We start from the raw sequence: 18,776 nt of genomic DNA on the forward strand, positions 1-18,776 counted from the left end.
AGCTGCCTTTCCGCCCGATCACCCGCCGCATCCCGGCCCCGGGCCCTACGTCTGCCCCTTCAGCAGCACCTCAGCCCCTCAGGCCGCACCCCAGCCCCCCAGGCCCTACCTCTGCCTCTTCAGCAGCACCTCAGCCCCTCAGCCTCAGCCCCCCAGCCCCTACCTCAGCCCCGACCTCAGCCCCTCAGGCCCTACCCCAGCCCCTCAGGCCCTACCCCAGCCCCGCAGCCCCGACCCCGCAGTCCCGACCCCGGCCCCGCAGCCCCGGCCCCGCAGCCCCGGCCCCGCAGGCCCTACCGGCGCCGCCGGCCCCGCCGCCCCGTCACTCAATTGTCCCGCCACGCGCTCCCGTCAGCCCGCGGGCCGCGCACGCGCCCTGCACGGGGCCTCCCCCCCCCCCCCCCCCCCCCCCCCCCCCCGGCAGGGTGACCCAAGTGCGCGTGCTCGCCCGGGGAACAGCCACGTGCGCGCGCGCGCAGCGCAGCGGGGCGGTGCCGTTGGAGCATGGCGCATGCGCAGAGCGCCGCGACACGCGCAGCATGGCGGAGGGGCCGCGCTCCCCCCGCCTCAGCCCGCCGCGCAGCTCGGCCGTCAAGCGAGACTGCCGCAAAAGCCGCCGCGGTGTCGCGACAGCGGGAGGTGAGGGGGCCGGGGGGTGCGGGCCGGGGGGTGCGGGGCCGCGGGTGGGGCCGGGGCCGGGGGGTGCGGAGGCCCGAGCAGAGGAGGCCCGGGGGCGAGCGGCGTTGCGCGGGGCCCTCAGCGTTTGTCAGGACGCTGGCGGGGCGGGAGGCTGCAGCGCCAGCCCTTGGGACGGGCCGCTGGGGAGGCGATCGTAGGGGAGCGCGCGTCGGTTGTTTGGGCCCGCCCGGGTGCAGCGCCTTGGTGTTCGGTTGCGGCTCCAGGTGCTTCCAGGCCGGTTTTGTTCCCTGCGAGCGAGATCCTTGGTCACTTCTGAAGAGCCAACCCAGGCACGACCCGGGGGCCTTCCTCCCACTTATGTCAAGTCCCCTCCCTTCAGAGTCGCTGAGGAGAGCTCTTCTGTCCTTGGTGTTGCCTCTGCGCAGCCGGGTCCAGCCCTTCTGAGCCCACCAGGGGCTCTTGAGATCCGTGTCTTGGGTCGCTCTATTTTCAGCAAGTTTTGCAGCGGGACATCAAGTGGAAGCACGTAAAAATGGTCATTGTCAGAGTAATTCTAGTTTCTTAGGTAGTTTGTTAGAGACATAGGCCTTAAATTAGTTGTATATCTCTTACTAATTACTATAGAAGCTTCTGTTAACTAAGTCAGTGTTTTACATCAGTGAATGCTGGTATTTTGCTGGTATTCATTCACTCCTAATGCAGCCTTCTTACATGAATGTTGGTGAGACTCCATAATGTACCAGTCCCAGGAGCTGAGCTGAGGGAGTAGCTCTGCAGCAGTCTCAGCCACAGACACTGTCTTATCGTTCCTTTCTGCCCTGCCTATGGTTTCTCATGCCCTGTCTTGCCTCAATCCCACAGCCACTGGAGTTTTTGCTAAACCATCTACAAGAAAGTGTAGCATAGCAAATCACTGAGTAGTTGTCTGTATGGTTAGTTGTCTAACCATGACAACTAACCTGTGCCAGTTCAGTAAAGGGATAAATTAAACATTTTAAGTGATTCAGGGCAGAAAGTAAAGGTGTTGCCCCAAAAGTGGGGTCCATGACCCAGTGTGCAAGAAGCCAATCCACACACAGTCAAGATGTTTGCTTTAATGTCCAGTTCTGTGCAGAAAAGGGAGCAGGGTGATATTCCACAAAGCAGGCTCAGCAGCTCCCAGTGCTACGTTCACACCCAAAAATGTGAGAAGGACCATTATCTCTAAGGTGGTTCTGTCCCTGGCGCACATGCTTGGTCAGCTAATCCCTCGCTTCCACTGAAAGGGGCAGTGCTCAACAGTGTCACTACACCTGCTCAGAGAGTGGGGGGCTGCTTGTTAGTAGGGGTCCCTCTAGCCTGTGGGTGTGAATTTTAGTATCCTAATGGCTCATTATTATATTAACACGGTGATTTCAATTACTCAGTGTTTTTCCCCTCCCCCTAGTGCTCAAGGCTGTAACCAAGATAAGCTGTGGGGAGTGCTCCTTTCCCTTCCATCTGTCTGGCAGGTGTCCTGCAGGCCTGTCTCAAGGCTGGGCTGTTGACTACTTGGGGAGTGTTTTTCTCTAACTGGAATCTGCTTTTGTCTAATTCTTAACTGTTTCACTGTTATCTAGGCCTTGTTTTTATTCTGCATGTCCCTTATGTTCGCTTTTATGTGATTTTTCCCCCCAAATTTTACTTATTTCAATGAATAACCAACATTAATTCCCCCTGTCAAGACTTAATGTTTAAAAGCTTGTGTAGATTTTAAGTCTCACTTGTATTTTTCTTCTTAGACATATTTTCCCAGTAATGTTTTAGCAGGTTGTGTTTATCCAGAGATTGGTTCAGGAGATACTGGAAGGAATAGGAACATCAAACATAGGTACCCCTTTCTCTGAATGTTCAGGGAAGTGAGTACAAATCCAGCAGCTGGATTTGTTACTTGCTCTACCTGTCTCCTGGGCCAAGCTGATGTGCATGTTCTTTTCCCAAGGCATGTGAGATGTGTCTATGGCATATGTTCCCAAGTTAGTTATTAGTATTAGGTTAGTATTGTTAAATTCAACAAAGTCATACTCTTCCAGATGAGCATGACCTCTGATTAATTTTGATTCTTCACAGAAGCAAAGTAAAACTACTAAGGGCAATAAAGTTTTCACACAAAACAGTACTTATAGTCCCTGGGAGCAGTTGAGCTCCAAATCAGTATTCTGCAGTTCCTGGGCACAATTAATTAATTAAAGTTGATTTCTAGACAGTTTTAAGTCCTTCTGTGGGCATCCATGTTCACTGTCCCTTGGGAGGAGCGTCCTTCACTCTGGTGTAATGGGTCCAGGAGCCATCCTGTCCACCTTCCCTGCAGTGCACGTGGTCAGTAAGCCATTTCTTCAGTGGCTCATCCTTCCAGATCCAGATGTAGATTGAATCTCCTGGTAGGCAGTGATGCACAGGTGAGTCCAAAGGTAGAGGAGGTCTCTGGGTTAGGTACCTGTGAAGTGATGACAAAACCCATGGCAGAGACAGCAAGTAATCTTTCAATATTCCCTCCCCTTTGATATTATCTGTTCACTTGTTAAAATGCTGTTCGCTGGATAAGGTTTACCGTATAAAACCTCAAATGGACTTACACCTTCCTCGACTCTCAGAGTGATTCTAATTCTCAGTAAGGCCATAGGTAAATCTTCTATCTACTAAAGGTGAGTCTTCCTGGTAGATAACTTTTTTTTTTTTCACCTCAGTCTAGTCTTAAAACAGCTCAGTTACCCAGTCCGATGCCTCAAGTGGCTGTAGGAACAGCTTGTGCTGTCACAGTTGAAGGGGATAGTCTGCCTTTTTGAGTGTTAATGATGGCTTGAAGTGACTTAGAGTAACAGGCAGAGTGGCATAAGACACCCTAAAACATTGCTTCAATATAGCAGGATTTAAAGCACAGTGTATCTTTGTGTAAACAGAAGTCGATGTAATATGTTTTAATGTCACCTCATCCGTGAGCCCTGCATAGGTTATTTGTTCTTCTATCCACATGGCACTTCTGGAAGTGCTGTCTTTGTGACACTTATCTGTAGTTCTGTTGTGATTCCTTCCAGCCCTTCAAGCCATGGTGCTTTGTTTTGTGATAAGGAAAATAAACAGTTCTTAAAAATCAGAAACTATTGTAGACTAAAAGATGCACGGTACTAATCTGATCCCAGTGTCATGACTGTTACCATGGAATAGCTTTTATTAGTTCCAGACATTTAGCAAGCTATGTGATTATATTATGGGGAACTACATTCCATCTATGTTCTCCTCCTATTATTTCCACACAAAATCTCTGAAGGCAGTGCAGTACATAGCTCAAGGCTGGTTTTAGGTGTGCACCTGCCTAACAAACAAAATGGGATGACAACTACTAAAAAATTTCTGTGAAGTCTGGAGGAGATTTTTGCTTGTCAAAAACTATGGGGAGAAATAAAATATATGGGAAACTAAGGAAGCAAAACAGCAAGTAGTAGTTTATGATTTTTCTGCCTTCCAGATTTGACAACCACAAATTCCACCCATCCTCACAGATGGTATCACTGGTAACAGCCAGGTGCTGAGCAAAATTCCAGACCGCAGAAACCAAAGACAAGGTTTTGAAATGTTAGTGGAGTGTGGGAAGGCAGTGATAAATAATGTAGGTTTTAGGTGCAAACAGAAAAGGAGTGTGAGAATTTGTGAATTGTGATAGGAATAGAAGAAAAGGTTTTGAAGCCAAGTGGAGGAGAGAGAAGTTTCTGGGTAAGAATGGAAGTTGAAATTATGCCATTTTGTGATAGAAGTGCTGAGTAAAGTGATCTGTACTGCTAGAGTGCATGGCATTCATCTGATGCTCTCCCTCTGCTTATCTGTTGACTAAAATGCATCTCTTGAAGTTGACAGAAGGTAAAACAGCTCTGGTTATTCAGATCAGGAAATTTCTACTTGAGGAGGTCTGGGTCTTCAGTGACAGCTCTTGTCGTAGGTCTCAGACTCAGAGAAACAAGGATTCTGCCACTGTATAGGATGGTGCTGCTCCAGCATCACTCTTGAAAACATACTGAAGTTCTCATCAGAAACGTCCTTGATTGCATTTTTTGCCTCAAAGTTCCCGTCTGCTCTCTATTTGAACTCTAGTTTTGGTTGGGGCTTTACTCTTCTGTCAAGCACAGATAGTTTTTGTTTCCCACTTGATAAACATACTCTTTCCTGCATTCTGATAGACTTCAAACTTGCTAAAATGTGCCAAAGAGGGTCTTGCAGACTTAGTGCTCAGAGATCAGCAATGTGTGTGCAAAGGGCAGCTTACAGCATCCACAAATTCAGTAGAGCAGAAACCATAGGACAGCAAAAATAGAACCTTGCAGAATCATCATGATTGGAAAGGACCTCTAAGATCACAGAGTCCAACCATCAGCACAAAAAAACCCCACAAAACACCAACAAAAAATAACCACTCACAACCTCATCCACTAGAGCATGCCCTGAAGTGCCACGTCTACACCTTTCTTGAATACCTCCAGGGATGGTGATTCAACCATCTTCCTGGACAGGTAGTTCCAGTGCCTCCATGAAAGTTCTCTAAAAGTTGTATCCTCTGGGATCCATCAAACCAAATCTAAATTTTAGGCATGTATATAAGCTGTTTCACAGTTCTCCAGCATAAACATACTGTATGTTTCAATGCTTGGGAATTAGTACTTTACTTTTCATCCTGCTACTGAGAATTAGCATTGTTCTCCACTTTCCAAACTTTTCATTGTGATCTTTGCAATGACAGCTTTATGCAGACATAATGCTTATTTTGTTCACACTAAACTAGCAAAGTCCTAATTTTTCTGTCTTTGCAGGAGACCTGTAAAAACGTACAGGGAAACAACAGCATAAAAAGAATAATCTTCTTCATAATATGGTGTTCGCTTGGGCAGACTCTTTTAAGACATACAATGTTCATCCTGTGGCCAAAGGAATAGCATATCCCAGATACCTGTAAATTTTGTTTCCCTGTGTTGTTGACGACAATGTAGCCACAGGAGCACAGAGCTAAAATGCAGTCTGTGAAAGCTGCCAGGGACTTTGTCAGGAGTCCATGTGGATTGCACTCCCTGCTGCTGTGGCAGCACTGTCACTCGTTCACCTGGCTAGCCAGTTAGTCTGTGGCTGGCTCAGGCATTTCTGCAAGCCATGGTGTTGGCTGTGGGAGAAACACACCCTTAGAATCAAAACACAATATGGAAGCCATATAGCAAAAGATGTGTTTTTGTATTTGGGTAATACACATGCTTGCTTGTGTTATGTATGCTTTCATTAAAGGATTTATTAATTTTAATCTTAGCAAATCCACTTTTAATAGAAGCACCTTTTATAATCAGTGAATAAATGCTTTGATACTCAGATATATAATATCTTCTGAATTCTATATTTATGTTGTATTAATGAAAAGGAATTGCAAAGTTCTTTTCTCCCTTTAGGGCAAAATTTGACATGGGTCGTTAGAGACTCTTGTTCTTACACCATTATAATTCAGACTGAGATTCTCTTTGAGTGTCATATTGCAATTGCTAGATACCAGCTTAAGGGATTTAAGTGATTACATCCTTTATAGTTTTTTGTTATAAGTGCGTGGCTTCAGTTATGCTGCACATCAGAGCAATGTTGTTTGTCAATATGATGAACTTGACCATGAACGTTTTGGAGTTTTCTCAGATGAACTGCTTATCATGGCCAGATAAAACCAGGTTAGGTAAGAAACTTTAATCCCTTTAAGGAATATAATTTTAACACATATTAGTTAATACTTTTCACTAATATTGAGTTCCCTGTCTTCAGTCTTACAAACAAAACTGTAAGGCTTCAAAATTAAATGGTAGCATGGCCAGCAGGGTGTTCAGTTTTGTGGTAAGTATCTGCATCGGTAGTAATTGAAAGAGATACTGATGATTTCCTCCCTTACCCCGCAGTCTAGGCAGGTCCCTTGTATTGAATTGTCAGTTTTACAGTGGTTTGCTTTGGGAAGCCTTGTTTTAGTGGACTGGTGAGACTTGATACTTTAGAAAACACTACTGAGCTTTTTTCTGTCTATTTTTTCTCAACAGGCCTAATAAAGCAGTGAGGAGAGACTGAAGGAAGTAAGTATTACATGTCTTACTGATCAGAAAACTGTTTCTGAAGTAATTGGACAAACTATGTATATATGCAGTAAAACCTAAAAAGGTTGGGTATCTTCCATGTCTGTTTTATTTAGAAAACCTTCTAACTGATGAAAACCTCTTTCATGAGTCTCAGTGGAGTAACAAAAGTTTGTACATTAGGAAGGAGTGCGAAGCCTAAAACTTTCTTTTAACTGTATTCTGTGAAGTCAAATTCTGCTAGGATTTTCATTATGGGATTTTGATGAAGGCAAATTGCCTGATAGTCCTTCTTCACAAAGCTTCCAAATCCATTTAAAGGCTACTGTTTTATAAAATAGACCACATGGGAGAAGACAGTAGCTCCTCATTAGTTCAGGGTTAGCTGCAGTTTGGACTTTTTTTTTCTATTAAGTATTTCTGGAGGCATGGGGAAATTTCATGCAGTTACCTCTGGAGTGGAAGTGTACAAAGAGTAGAAAATCCTAGGCTGGTTTTGGAGGTTTTTTTCAGTATGTAAGCAACACTGTAAGTGATGTTTAGTTAGTTCATGAATATAAAATCTGCTGGCTGAAAGTACCACTATATAAGGTACTGTTTTGTACCTATATAAGGGCACTGTTTTCTAAGTTTGTTAGGTATTACATGAAATACATTAAAATGGAAAGCAAATATTTGCATTTGAACTTCTGTGGTGCTTCTGCTTCAGGTAGAATTCAAGTAAGTAGAAACTATATGTTTCACAGTGACTGCTGGAACTATGTTCAGTAACAGAGTTCAGAACAAGAGTGGCTCAACTGTCTGCTAAAGTGTTTGGTGTCAGAATTCAGAGAATCTTGATATAAAATTGGGATTCTGACATCCAGCAGTACAATCCTCAAATTCTCACTTAAATCTCAAAGTCTTCAAAGTGTGTGTTTGCATTCTCACCTGTGAGGTTCGTGTTAAGTTCTTCCTATTTCTAAATTGCTTCCAGGCTTCTTTTGTGGATCTAGCCATACAGATTCAGGACAAAGATTGCTTTATTTCTCTGTGTTGTTTTAATAGGCTGAAAGTGTGTGGGAGAGCATGGGTTATGATATCGAGCGTTTCGTTGGCTACGTTAACGAAGGGCTGTTATGCTCCATCTGCCGTGATGTGTTAGAAGATCCATTACAGGCTCCTTGTGAACATGCTTTCTGTACTGCTTGTATACATGGATGGCTTCTTCATCACAGTAACTGCCCTGAAGACAGACAAATGGTTGATGTAACTTCTCTGCGACCTCTCTACAGGTATACAGTAATCTTGCTGTATGTGAAGCTACATTGATTTCTGAACTTTCTTTGCACAGCTTCATCTCCTGTCATTTACTGTCACTCAGATTATCCAATATGCCTACTGCAGAAATTGATCACTTGTATGAAAGCATTATCATTTTATTTTTATTATAACTAACTTTCAAGGTATTAAGATTCAAAATGGAAGAACACCATTTGTTGTTCACCTTTTTATATCTTGAATGCTGATTCTAGATACCTGTCTGGATATTATGCTGAAATCTCTTGTTCAGCACCAAAACTTGCCCATACTTTTTAAAGAGAAAACAGGAGAAGCAAGCCATGACAACAGTAGTCACTAAACATTGTATCTCTTCTGTTTTTCTATTCAGTTACCTAAATACTGTAGTGGGACTCTTAATGAAAAATTTGTGTAGGTCTGAACCAAACTTCTCACTTTAAATCCTTTTTTAAAAAGGTCTTTGGCCATACGAATATCTGTATTGAGCCACAGAATCACAGAATTGTCGTAGTTGGTAGGGACCTCTAGATATCATTTAGTCCAACTGCCCCACTGAAGCAGGATGGCCTGGAGCCACTTTGTTATGTAAAGCAGGCTGTTTTCACTAGTGTCTTCCAGAATTCCTTGCCAGGCACAGTTTAGTCAGTAGATGCTGCTTGCTGTTTAACCCTTGTGTTGTCTAATCTTGCTCAGTTTAACAGTTATGTTTTGTGTAAAACCATCACCCACAGATGTTAAATTAACTCTGTTAATACTCCCAGTGTTTTTGTCACTGATGAGATTTTACTATGTGAAAAGCTGAAGTACAGTGTAGCCAGAAACCTGGAGATTAATTTATGGGTCATTTTGTCTGTACTCACAGTACATTGGTTTGGCATATTTCAAAACACAAAATCTAAATGATTAATGAGTAGCCCTAGTGTTTGTTATTGGTAAAATCTGCTGAGCTGGTGAAGGGTCACAGTTAAAAATGTATAAAAATTAAAGATTTAATTTGCACATTTTTCACAATTTTTTCAATAAAGTTCTCATATTCAAGAAAAAATGTCTTTTTTTTTAATGTAGGTATATGAGAAATGATTTAAACCGTCTTCAGCTACATTGCAAAAACAGAGAGTATGGGTGTGTAATGATTTGTTCTCTGGAGTCTATAGACAGGCATGAAAGGGAGTGTGAGTACAGCCAGATACCTTGCTCCAATGATGGTGAGTAACATTCGAAGAAGCTGAATCCTTCATATTCAGAAAACACGTTTGGCATCTTTCTGTCAAAAGAAGGGCAGTAATGGCTGCTATTTCCAAAGATAAAATTGAAGCTTTAGCATGAGCTGCTCTTCACAGCAGTCTTCTTGAACAAAATTTGTTACCTCTTTATGGCATTCATGATCATTAGTAACAATTTCTTATGCAAGAACTAACCAAAATGAATGAGAATGATAGACTTCAAATTTAGGAAAATAAGGTACTGTGTTTGTTTTCCTTTCTTTCAAGTTACGAGTTTGTCTTTCAATTCTGACTGTTCATTTTGATATTGGAATCAATGTAATAGCACCTACACTATTTATAAAATAGTTGGTTCCCTGGTGCACATGCAGCTGCTCACACTGTCTTGTGGTTTTAACAAAAACTTACCTTGAAAATGAGAATTGTTTTAAGCAAAGTTCTTGTTAGTCTTGGTGTGTTCCTGTAAAGGTCTTTATTTAAAACAAATTTACACCTCCTGAGGCAGAAACATACTGCTAAAAAGAAATATCCTGATAAAATTTTTCAGTGTATTTTATTCAAAATCTCATATGTGCCTAGACAAAGTTAATTTCTAATTAACGTTGCTAAGGGCATAGTCAAGTCTGCCATTGTAATTAATTCTAAGAAGATAAAGGTGCTGGAATTGCTCCACTGGAAGTTATGCAGGAGTTACTTACTCTGGAGAAATTATATGCTTGAGATTCACCTGTGTTACTTTCTACAGAAATACTGGTATTTATGCAGTTATCAGACTGTATATCTGATGTCTGGTGTTTGGGGTGTGAGGGCTCTTTCATCTCTTGAACTCCTTCTCAGGAGCACATCAGAGTGTATTTTGAGTTCCTCCAGTTACAAATCATTATAGTTCTTGGTAAAACCCTTTTAGAGGACTGTCCTTCGTAGTTTTCTGATATGGTCTGTTAGCAAGTTTCATTGCTCCATTGTTTCAGTTTTCCTACATCCATTTTATCTTCAGATTAAATGGAAGTAGCTAGATTTACATCAAACAGTGACTCAAAGATTAATAACAAAGACTACAAACTTCAAAGTTTGGTGTGTTAAATGTAGCAATAATTTATATCATGTTCATTTTCTGTTTTACGCATTTTACACTACTGATCTGTGAAGTTTTTATCCTAGAATTTCTGTGGAAATGTTTCTATTTTGCATCAGATTTAAATGTTTATAAACAAATGTTTATGTCATCTAGTATCTTACATGTAAGACCAACTGATGTTCAGCAAAACAAGATTACATTCCATCTCACCCACAGTTGTGTCCTCAGACCTTTTTTCTAAATTAGTTACATGAAGGATTTTTTACACATGTGCATTCTTCAATTCCAGTCATTCCATCTGTCACAGAGGTGCAGGCAAGCTGCTAGAGTTTTATCTTGGCATCAGTATTGTCATTACTGAAGTTGCATTAATTCCAGAGCAGTGGCAGAAGACTTCATAGAAAATACCTACTTTTTAGTGTGTATTTTTAGTTAATGGATAAATACAGTAATAAGACTCCAGAGAGTATTTAATTACTATTGTGCGTGTGTTGTAACTATTGCGTTTCATGTTCTAAAGAAGTGACTTTTTTCATTGCTTTAACAGAGTAACAGTTGCTTAGCTCAAGACATTGCAGCTTGTTTGCTTGAGGTTTTTTGTTTGGAATTAATTAAAATGCTTTTGTTAGTTATAAAAGTCTGTCTTACCTGACTCCTCCCTGTTCAGGTTGTACAGTTCAGATTGAACGACGCAACTTAGACGGTCACCTGGCGGTCTGTGCGTATCGGAGCCGGGAATGCCCCAACGGCTGTGGTTACATCATTCTCAGTGCAGAGGACACACAGCATAACTGTATAGCAGAGCTGAGAACTGAGCTGGAGCTACTTCGGTACAAATCTTCTGTTTCTTTGATGTTCGTCTTAGTCTAGGCCTAAAATCACTGCAAAAAAAACACTTCAAATACTAGCGCTGGATTCTCACACGAGTTAAATGCTCTGCTAATTACTTCATACCAGTGAGCCAGAGCATCATTATTATGTGTCAGCCAGGCTCTAAATTCTTACTGTTGGAAGGTTCTTTGCTGTTACTTTTTTGTCAAAGTTATATATTCTAAAATACTGTTGCTTGCAGTTGAACTATGAAAAAATTGCAAAACACGCAACGAGCTGGAATGAAGTTGGCAATGTAATTTTTCCGTAGGCCTGACATCAAGCCAAAGTCACATTATCTAATAATTATGCTTAGTTTATATTTTTCTACAAACCCTGACAGTAAAAATATGTTGTTAGTTATGGACTGGTAGATTAAACCTCTGAGGACCTAATTTCCAATTTTTATTAAAATCCTGGTAGACTAATAAAGTTGGGGAACATGGCTATTCTTACCAGCATCTCCTTTTTACTCCTATATACACAACTGTAGCTTTCCCTTCGTATGATGTTCCAGTTGGGCTGGTTGGTTGGTTGTTTTTTCATTCTCTTTACCATTTCTGTCTTTCAAATTGCTGTCTTCAAAGTGCTGTTGAATGTTGCTGTGAAGTCAGGCTCAAATCTGTTTAAAATGCATTGAGACCTGAGGGATTCTGCTACCTGGTTTCTGAACTCAAAAGACTAATGTAGTAGTGGGTAGGTTTTGGCTGTGAGTCTGTGTGAGGGATTAGGTTATCATAATTTACTGCATACTGTCATTTAGTGTCCACCATAAAAATGACAAGATTATGTGTTTAGCAATACTCTAGTATTTTATCTTGACTACCTGTGTTTAGTAACACTAAGCAAGTACATACTGTAAGTAAAAGGGAGTAAATTATTTAAAGTCATAAATACATGGTCTTGAGCTCATAGAATTAGTTCAGAAATGGGATGCAGTTGTCCCCTCTTTAGGCCATCTGTTGTCACTTTAGTACCCCCTTGGGCACAATGCACTTTTTAATGCTAATTTAAATTAATCAATAGTACTGCTATGCCTCTAGAGAGGAGTTCAGGAGAGTATCATGGAAATTGGATCAGGCTGTTTGGCTGCAAGAAGGATTTTTGGAATTTTATAATCATTTTTTTCCATGCTGACAAGACCTAACAAGGAGAAATAAACTTTTTAGGACAGAAATGATCTGCAGAGTGGAGGAGGCAAAACATGAGATGGAGTCAAGGTTAGATTCACAGAGAAGGCATATGGTCCAAAAAGAGAGTATTCTGCAAAATGAAATTGAAGAACTAAAGGTAAATGCAATCCTTTGTTGGTTTTTTTTCCCTTTCCTAACAGTCTAGCTTTTTGCTTTTTCCAGTAGTCGTCTCTTGTTTTGTAAATACGGTTTCATGCAGATGAGAATTCCATTAAATAGGAGAAGCAAAACAGGTGTTAGCACAATGCTCTCCCTAGGCTTATCAGCTCTGTTGAGAAGCAGACGTAAGTGCTGTATTCATGTGGGTTTTTTTTCTACTTCAAATGAATTTGGAGCTAACCTGGGTGCCCCTACACCAGCTCTGCATTCCTCTGTGTGTACATAACACGTCAGCAAATCAGTCTGAACTCATTTTTGGTGTCTAAACGTAGGGTATACATTACAAATGGGATGTAATTAAATACCTAGCTCCTTGTTCTTAGTGCAGTCCTGGGTGGTTTAATCCATTGCTGACACAGAGCCCTAGTGCAAACAGTGGGGTTTACACTGCAGTGCAGCTGTGGTTCAAAGACTGGAAAGCAGCACTGCAAACTTAATCAAGTAACGAGCAAAGCCGTCTTATGTTTTCATTCATCCAGTTATTTTATCACAAGAATAAGGATTTTTAAAGCCCAAAGCAATGGATGTACTTTATAGTGTACATTCTTATTTTTCCTGGAGTTTAGAATCATCGAATAGTTAGAGTTGGAAGTTTATATTAAATATTTGAAGGATGTATCTGAACATAACCAAAACTTAATTTTGGTTGGGGTCTTGAAGTGCAAAGTTTAAGCAGCAACTGGATAAGTCCACTGTTTCTTATTATACTTTATAAGAAACTTTTTAATTATTAGGAAAATTGTATTGGGCTCTTGTAAACAAGACCATCTCAGTAGGTGAATGCTGCATTGTGTTTCAAATTGTTTACGTTTATTCTGCCACAGAAATCATTTCAGTGTTGCTTATTCTTTGTAATCCATCGCCCTACATGCAATTCAGCTTCATGCCACCATCATTGGAAAAGTGTTAGTTTCTTGCAGTAAATTTGGATTTGCTTTTCAGAGTCAGGTATCACGAGTGATGTCAGATGTGCGCTCTCTGATGGCTGCAGAGAGACAGCACCGTCAGGAGCTGGAGCAGGCAGAGCTGGAAAAACGGGAACTAATGGAGCTGCTGAGGGGGCTGCAGAAGGACTGTCGATTAACTACTACAGATGGAAGCAGGAAGTCAACAAATCTACGCTCTCTAGCACAACTGGAGAGTGCAAAACGAAAACCTAGGGAAGTTACAGTTATCTAAACAGAAGTAAGCTCAAAAAGCATTTTCTTCCAATTTCTGTGACCGTCTGGCAGACTTTTTTTACCATCTATGAATTACTGGTAAACTGTCTATCTTTTCTGATTTACTTGCTTTCTTTTAAAACCTGGTTTACTATTTTATGTTGTTTCCTTTTGGGGCAATTTTCTTGTAGGGAACACTGGGCGTTAAAACCAGTAATTGTCAGATACCTTTTTAGCTAATGTTTTTATAACCTCTCTTAAGTACATCATTTACAGAAGCCTTTCAATCCTGAAAGGTAGAACCTTTTAAACTCAAAGATCTTTCAAGGTTGTTTCCTTCCTCGTCCATTATACTCCCTTTAAGTCTAGTTTATACTTATACTTTAAACAGAAAGCAAGTGTTATCATGAGTAATGACATTTGGGATGTACTTAATTTTGGGAAATCAGTAAGACAATTAGTAAATCAGTAAATTAATAGATTTTGTTTGCTTATAGGCTGTAGAAGGTCTCTTTCAAATGTGGAAAGTGAGCACTTTAAATTGTAATTCTACTGCTAGGTAACAGCTTCAGGTGAGGTTGACTTTTATGTTAGACCTTCTCTGGTTTCCCAGGCTGATACACAATGAAGAGACTAACACCACAGCCCAAGGTAAGAGAGTAATCTAAAACCTTTTAAATAGATACATGACTAACTTGGAGTCGGTGGAGGGGATCTGCATTTTGTTTAAAAATTTGAAGCTTTTATATGTGAAAGCATAAACTATTTCTACAGGGTCCTTTAAGCTTAAGACCAGCCCATTTGGTAGTTAATATCTTTAAGGCATTTACAAATACTTTGAAGTATCCTTAAGTTTCTTTTGGCAGGTTAAGGATACTTGAACATTTATGTCCACAATAGACAAATATTTGCACAGTCGCTTGGACTTCAGACGTCTTTATTAGTATTTAAATTTGCAGCTATGTAAGAGCTAGGATTTTTTAACTGCATGAGAAATCTGTACAGTTCTAAGACTTTTTCCTGAACTTCTCACACAGTCCGTTCATGTTGTTTTCAGTGCTATAATTAAGCCATATCCTGCAGCTCTTTTGTGGAGTAGCTAGGGGAGAACCTGGCCTCCTCTTTACTGAATGTGCTAAGTGAGCTTTGAACTTTCAGGAAAATGTGTACAGGTGCAACAATCTGAATAAGCTAATTTTATAGTTTAGAAAGCAAATAAGTTACTGTGCATGCCTTGCTGTCACTCAGAGCAATGCTTTTATGGCTAACCGCATAACCAAAGAGAGAGGCAGCAACATGCTCCAGCACATACACCACATTACGAAGACTTGCGTTCAGAGCTGTCTTAATTTCAGGCATTAATAAATCCTTCTAACTTGCTGTTTCTTTAGTATCACTGAAGCAGTTCTGCACATGTTCAGGTCTTGTGCATTTAAAGTGGACAGAAATAACTCTTCTGTAAAAGTTGGCAGGAGTTTTTTTTTCTGAAATAAAACATTCATAGGAAGAGTTACGTCCAAATATTTACTTGTTTCCAGTTCTTATATTCTAGATTAAATTACAATAATTGACAGTATTTAGATCACTGTAGCAGTGTCACCAGCTCCTAACACATATCTTAAGCAGCCATATTTAACAATCTGAAACAGTAAAACAGTAGCTATAATTCAGGAAGACCTTCATTCACACTAAACATTCAGTGGTCAGTTCACATGCATCAGTGTGTATATTAAAGCTATAGGTAGAAATTAAGAATGCTGTTATTATCTTGTGTTCTAAATAAGCAAGGTGTTAGTGTCTGTGATCTGTGTGACAATTTCAGCATTCACATTTTTAAGCTTCTTAGCAACACTAGATTTTGTGCTATTGGAATCAATGCATCTTCAGGACATGCTTTTCTGTATACTGTAACTGTGTGTAGTTCTGTGATGTGACTTTATCTACTTTGCTTAATGTAAAAGAAGAAAATTCCTTCAAAATCCTATAGAACTCAGGTGAGCTGGATTTTCTTTTCCAAGCTGGATGGCAGTAATGATTGCCCAGTCTTGTCTGTTCTGACCACAGAAAAAGCAAGTTAACTGCTCTGTGCTTCATCCATAATGGGATCTCTGTATTTGCTTGGTTTAGGAATTTCAGCCACCTATTTATGACTAAATTCCTTCTAGTATAGGAAATAGGAGGTTTTTAATATTTACTTGGCATTTGGCCTGCTGTCTGTCCCTTAAGTGACAGACGCAAAACTGAATGAGAAAAGGTGTCCTAGGTATTAAGAAGGACTTTCTGCTGGGCAACCTATGTAGCTTCTAGTTGCCAGTTCCAGGAAGCCTGAACTTACAGTGTTGGAATATGGTAACACTTTGGGCTCACCTGCTGCTGGAATGAGTTTTCAGCTTGGGTTTCCTTGAGCAGCAGAGAGGCACTTTCAGGGATATTTTAAATGGGCACATACTAGCTAATAGCATCAGATCCCTCCCATTACTTTAAGCTTAATCCCATTCCTCAGTCTTAATACCTGTTCTGCACTTCAGATTTTCCTCTGCTAATGAGCCACTCACAGGGTAGCATGTGCTTAAGCATGGTCATCATTTTAGCTGTCTTAAAATTAACCAGGGTGAAATTAAGTAGCCCACTGTGTTAATATTGTATCTAGTCTTAACTTTTCCAGTCTCATTACAGAGTTCTTAATAACAGCTGGCAGAAGCAAGGATTTTTTTTTTTTCTTTCAAATAGTCTGTTAATACATTTTATAAAAATTTTGGGTCCAAATATTGTAGTAGACTTGGTGTAAGAGAAAATGATCACTTGGAAATGCTACTTCCCTAGCAGGATGATACTTTAGGATTATAAGAGAGATACTGCTAAAAGTACATTACAGGAGGGTTCCAGCACTGAACTACTTGTATAAGCATTCTCATACTAAATCACACATTGAGCAGTTCCTATTCCTCACAGGTGGAATTGTCCTGAGGGTGAGTTGAACTGGTCCACCTAAGTAGACCAGTAACCATGCAAGTGGCTGTATTTTGGTCACTTCTACTAGCACTCTGCAGCTAGAAAAGGGAACACAAAGACTGTGGAGAAGGGAGAGTGGAGAGCTAGAGTAAATGAGGTCTGACTGTCTTCCCTCAGCCTGAGAGCAATGAGCCAGCTGCAAGCTGCACCAGCCTGTACACCAGCTAAGCCTACCAGTGTAAACTGCTGCAATTAATGTAGCATTAGAATCAAATGAGATTTAATCTTTAGCCACAAGTAAGTGGGTATGAAATACAACAGTACCAAACCTGGGAGATTCACAAACAAAACTCACTAGAGAGCTGCAGGCTGTTAAGTATAGGAGACTACAGGGTATTACAGAGTTGAGCAAATCCTTATTCTGCACTAAATTGAGTGAAAAACACTAAGGATTAATTAAAATAAATTAAAATTTTAAAGCAAGTAGTAAGTTTGCCTTTTAAAGAAAACCAACATCTACATATTTATTCTGAAGTCCCAGGAGCAGGAAAAACTACTTCCCTTAAACTGACTTTTGTACTTGAGAGGTCAAATTCAAGACACAATATAGTTTCCTCTGTTTCCTTCAGCATTAAAACTGCATTCCCTGTTCTCCTGCACTCCTCCCAAAGCTAAAAATGTTCAGTGGTCTTGGCCAGGATGGACCATTGCTGCTCAGATTACTCTGTTGGGAACAGGAACAGTAATCTTGGGAAGAGCTTCCAGCAGAGGTTAGATGAGTTTCAGCAGAAGGCATGGGGCATGGAATTGAGAACCATGCATCTGAGTCAGGTGCAGAAGTGGCAAGAATTTTGCTTGATTTCCTAAATATGGTGGCAATTTTTAATTAGTAGGATTCTAGTACTAGATTAAGAGTTGTATGAAATAAATTAAAAGCACATGCATACAAAAGTTTCTTGTCAGCACATAATGGAATGGAATTATAGTCAAGCAAAATATCCAATATAGTGACATATTTTTACCGGCCCAAAGTGTTTTTATCTCAAATACTCTTAGGTGCTTTTAAGAAGCTTAATATATTAATAGATCCCAGGTGGGAAACCATTCCAAAGAGACACAGAAAGAGGTAGTCTTGCAAATCAAATTTTCCATGTGCTGTCCTCTTGGATGTTTCTGGCACGGTGCTTTCCTACAGCACTTCACTTCTGAGTGCTGGCTGGTATCTCAAAGGAGCAGTACAAGCCTTGCCTTTCTCCCATACTGCTCGTCAGTCCAAGCATGGTAGGTCAGGGAGATTTTACCACATAGATAGATGCCTTTATAAAGACCTACAATTCTATGCAACTTTCTATTAGCAAATAAACATTGAACTGTCTTCCAGCATTGTGGTTCACTGCCAATCTATTTACATTTTCTACCTTTATATACAAAAGGATAAACCAGTGCTTAACAGACCTTAATACCTACTCTGTACAAGAAACAGTAATGCTATTTGTATCACTTTGAAGTACACTTTGTATAAAAGTTGAACTAATAAAGAGTCTGTACCATAGTTGATGCAGTTTTGTTCACTTATTTTTGTTGACGAGTATCCTCTTTACCAGTTGAAACACTATCGTGCAGCTGTGCTGCCTGCACTAGTCATGAATAAACTGCACAGCAGGGTCACTGCACCAGAGCAAGGCTCTGTTCTTGTCACACAACCCTTTGCCAAACAGAGGGAATATATAGCAATAAACAAGGCAGGCCTCTGATCAAACAGTATCCCTTCTCAAGGATTTTTTCTCCTGCCTCACAGGTAAGAGTTTGTGAATGGGGAGAACAGCTGTTTTGAGGAAGAAGAGCTAGCTTAAGGTAAAAACTCCTAAAAGAAGATGACAGTCCAGTCCTGCACAGGCAGCAGGATAGTAAACTGGGGGGGAAAAATGTGTATCCATCAGCTAAAGGATTCTCGCCCCTAATGCAGGTTTTTTGCATACACTAACAGAGCCCACGTTGGATATAACCATCTAAGAACAACAAAATGAGTTTTTCAGTTTTGTACTTTGGAAGTTGTAATCTAGGGCTGTATTTGCTTAAACATGAACAATCCAGACACAGGACACTCCAAAGCATGAGTTCACTGC

At 40.7% G+C, this 18,776-nt stretch overlaps 1 protein-coding gene across 2 annotated transcripts; it reads left to right on the top strand.

The window, feature by feature from the left end:
* The first annotated feature begins 527 nt into the window (after nt 1-527).
* Nucleotides 528-18,202, top strand: LOC127381221 (RING finger protein 151-like). Of its 2 annotated transcripts, none has more exons than XM_051611204.1 (7): nt 528-639; nt 6,702-6,734; nt 7,782-8,008; nt 9,081-9,220; nt 10,984-11,146; nt 12,356-12,476; nt 13,481-18,202. In XM_051611204.1, exons 3-7 carry the CDS (start codon nt 7,803-7,805, stop codon nt 13,715-13,717), a joined length of 867 nt encoding a protein of 288 aa, XP_051467164.1. In that variant the 5' UTR covers nt 528-639; nt 6,702-6,734; nt 7,782-7,802; the 3' UTR covers nt 13,718-18,202. The 2 variants fall into 2 exon arrangements, with proteins under 2 accessions (XP_051467164.1, XP_051467165.1); XM_051611205.1 differs by lacking the exon at nt 528-639 and adding an exon at nt 1,157-1,174.
* The last annotated feature ends 574 nt before the right edge of the window (nt 18,203-18,776 follow it).

Source organism: Apus apus, chromosome 2 (genome assembly GCF_020740795.1).
Source record: "Apus apus isolate bApuApu2 chromosome 2, bApuApu2.pri.cur, whole genome shotgun sequence".
NCBI classification, from domain to species: Eukaryota; Metazoa; Chordata; class Aves; order Apodiformes; family Apodidae; genus Apus; species Apus apus.

What these genes read in the sequence shown, in the direction of transcription:
- LOC127381221 (XM_051611204.1), top strand. Translation starts at nt 7,803, where the DNA reads ATGGGTTATGATATCGAGCGTTTCGTTGGCTACGTTAACGAAGGGCTG. An exon ending in TCTCTGCGACCTCTCTACAG is followed by an intron (nt 8,009 to 9,080) that starts GTATACAGTAAT and finishes TTTTTAATGTAG; the next exon opens with GTATATGAGAAATGATTTAA. An exon ending in ATGAAATTGAAGAACTAAAG is followed by an intron (nt 12,477 to 13,480) that starts GTAAATGCAATC and finishes TTTGCTTTTCAG; the next exon opens with AGTCAGGTATCACGAGTGAT.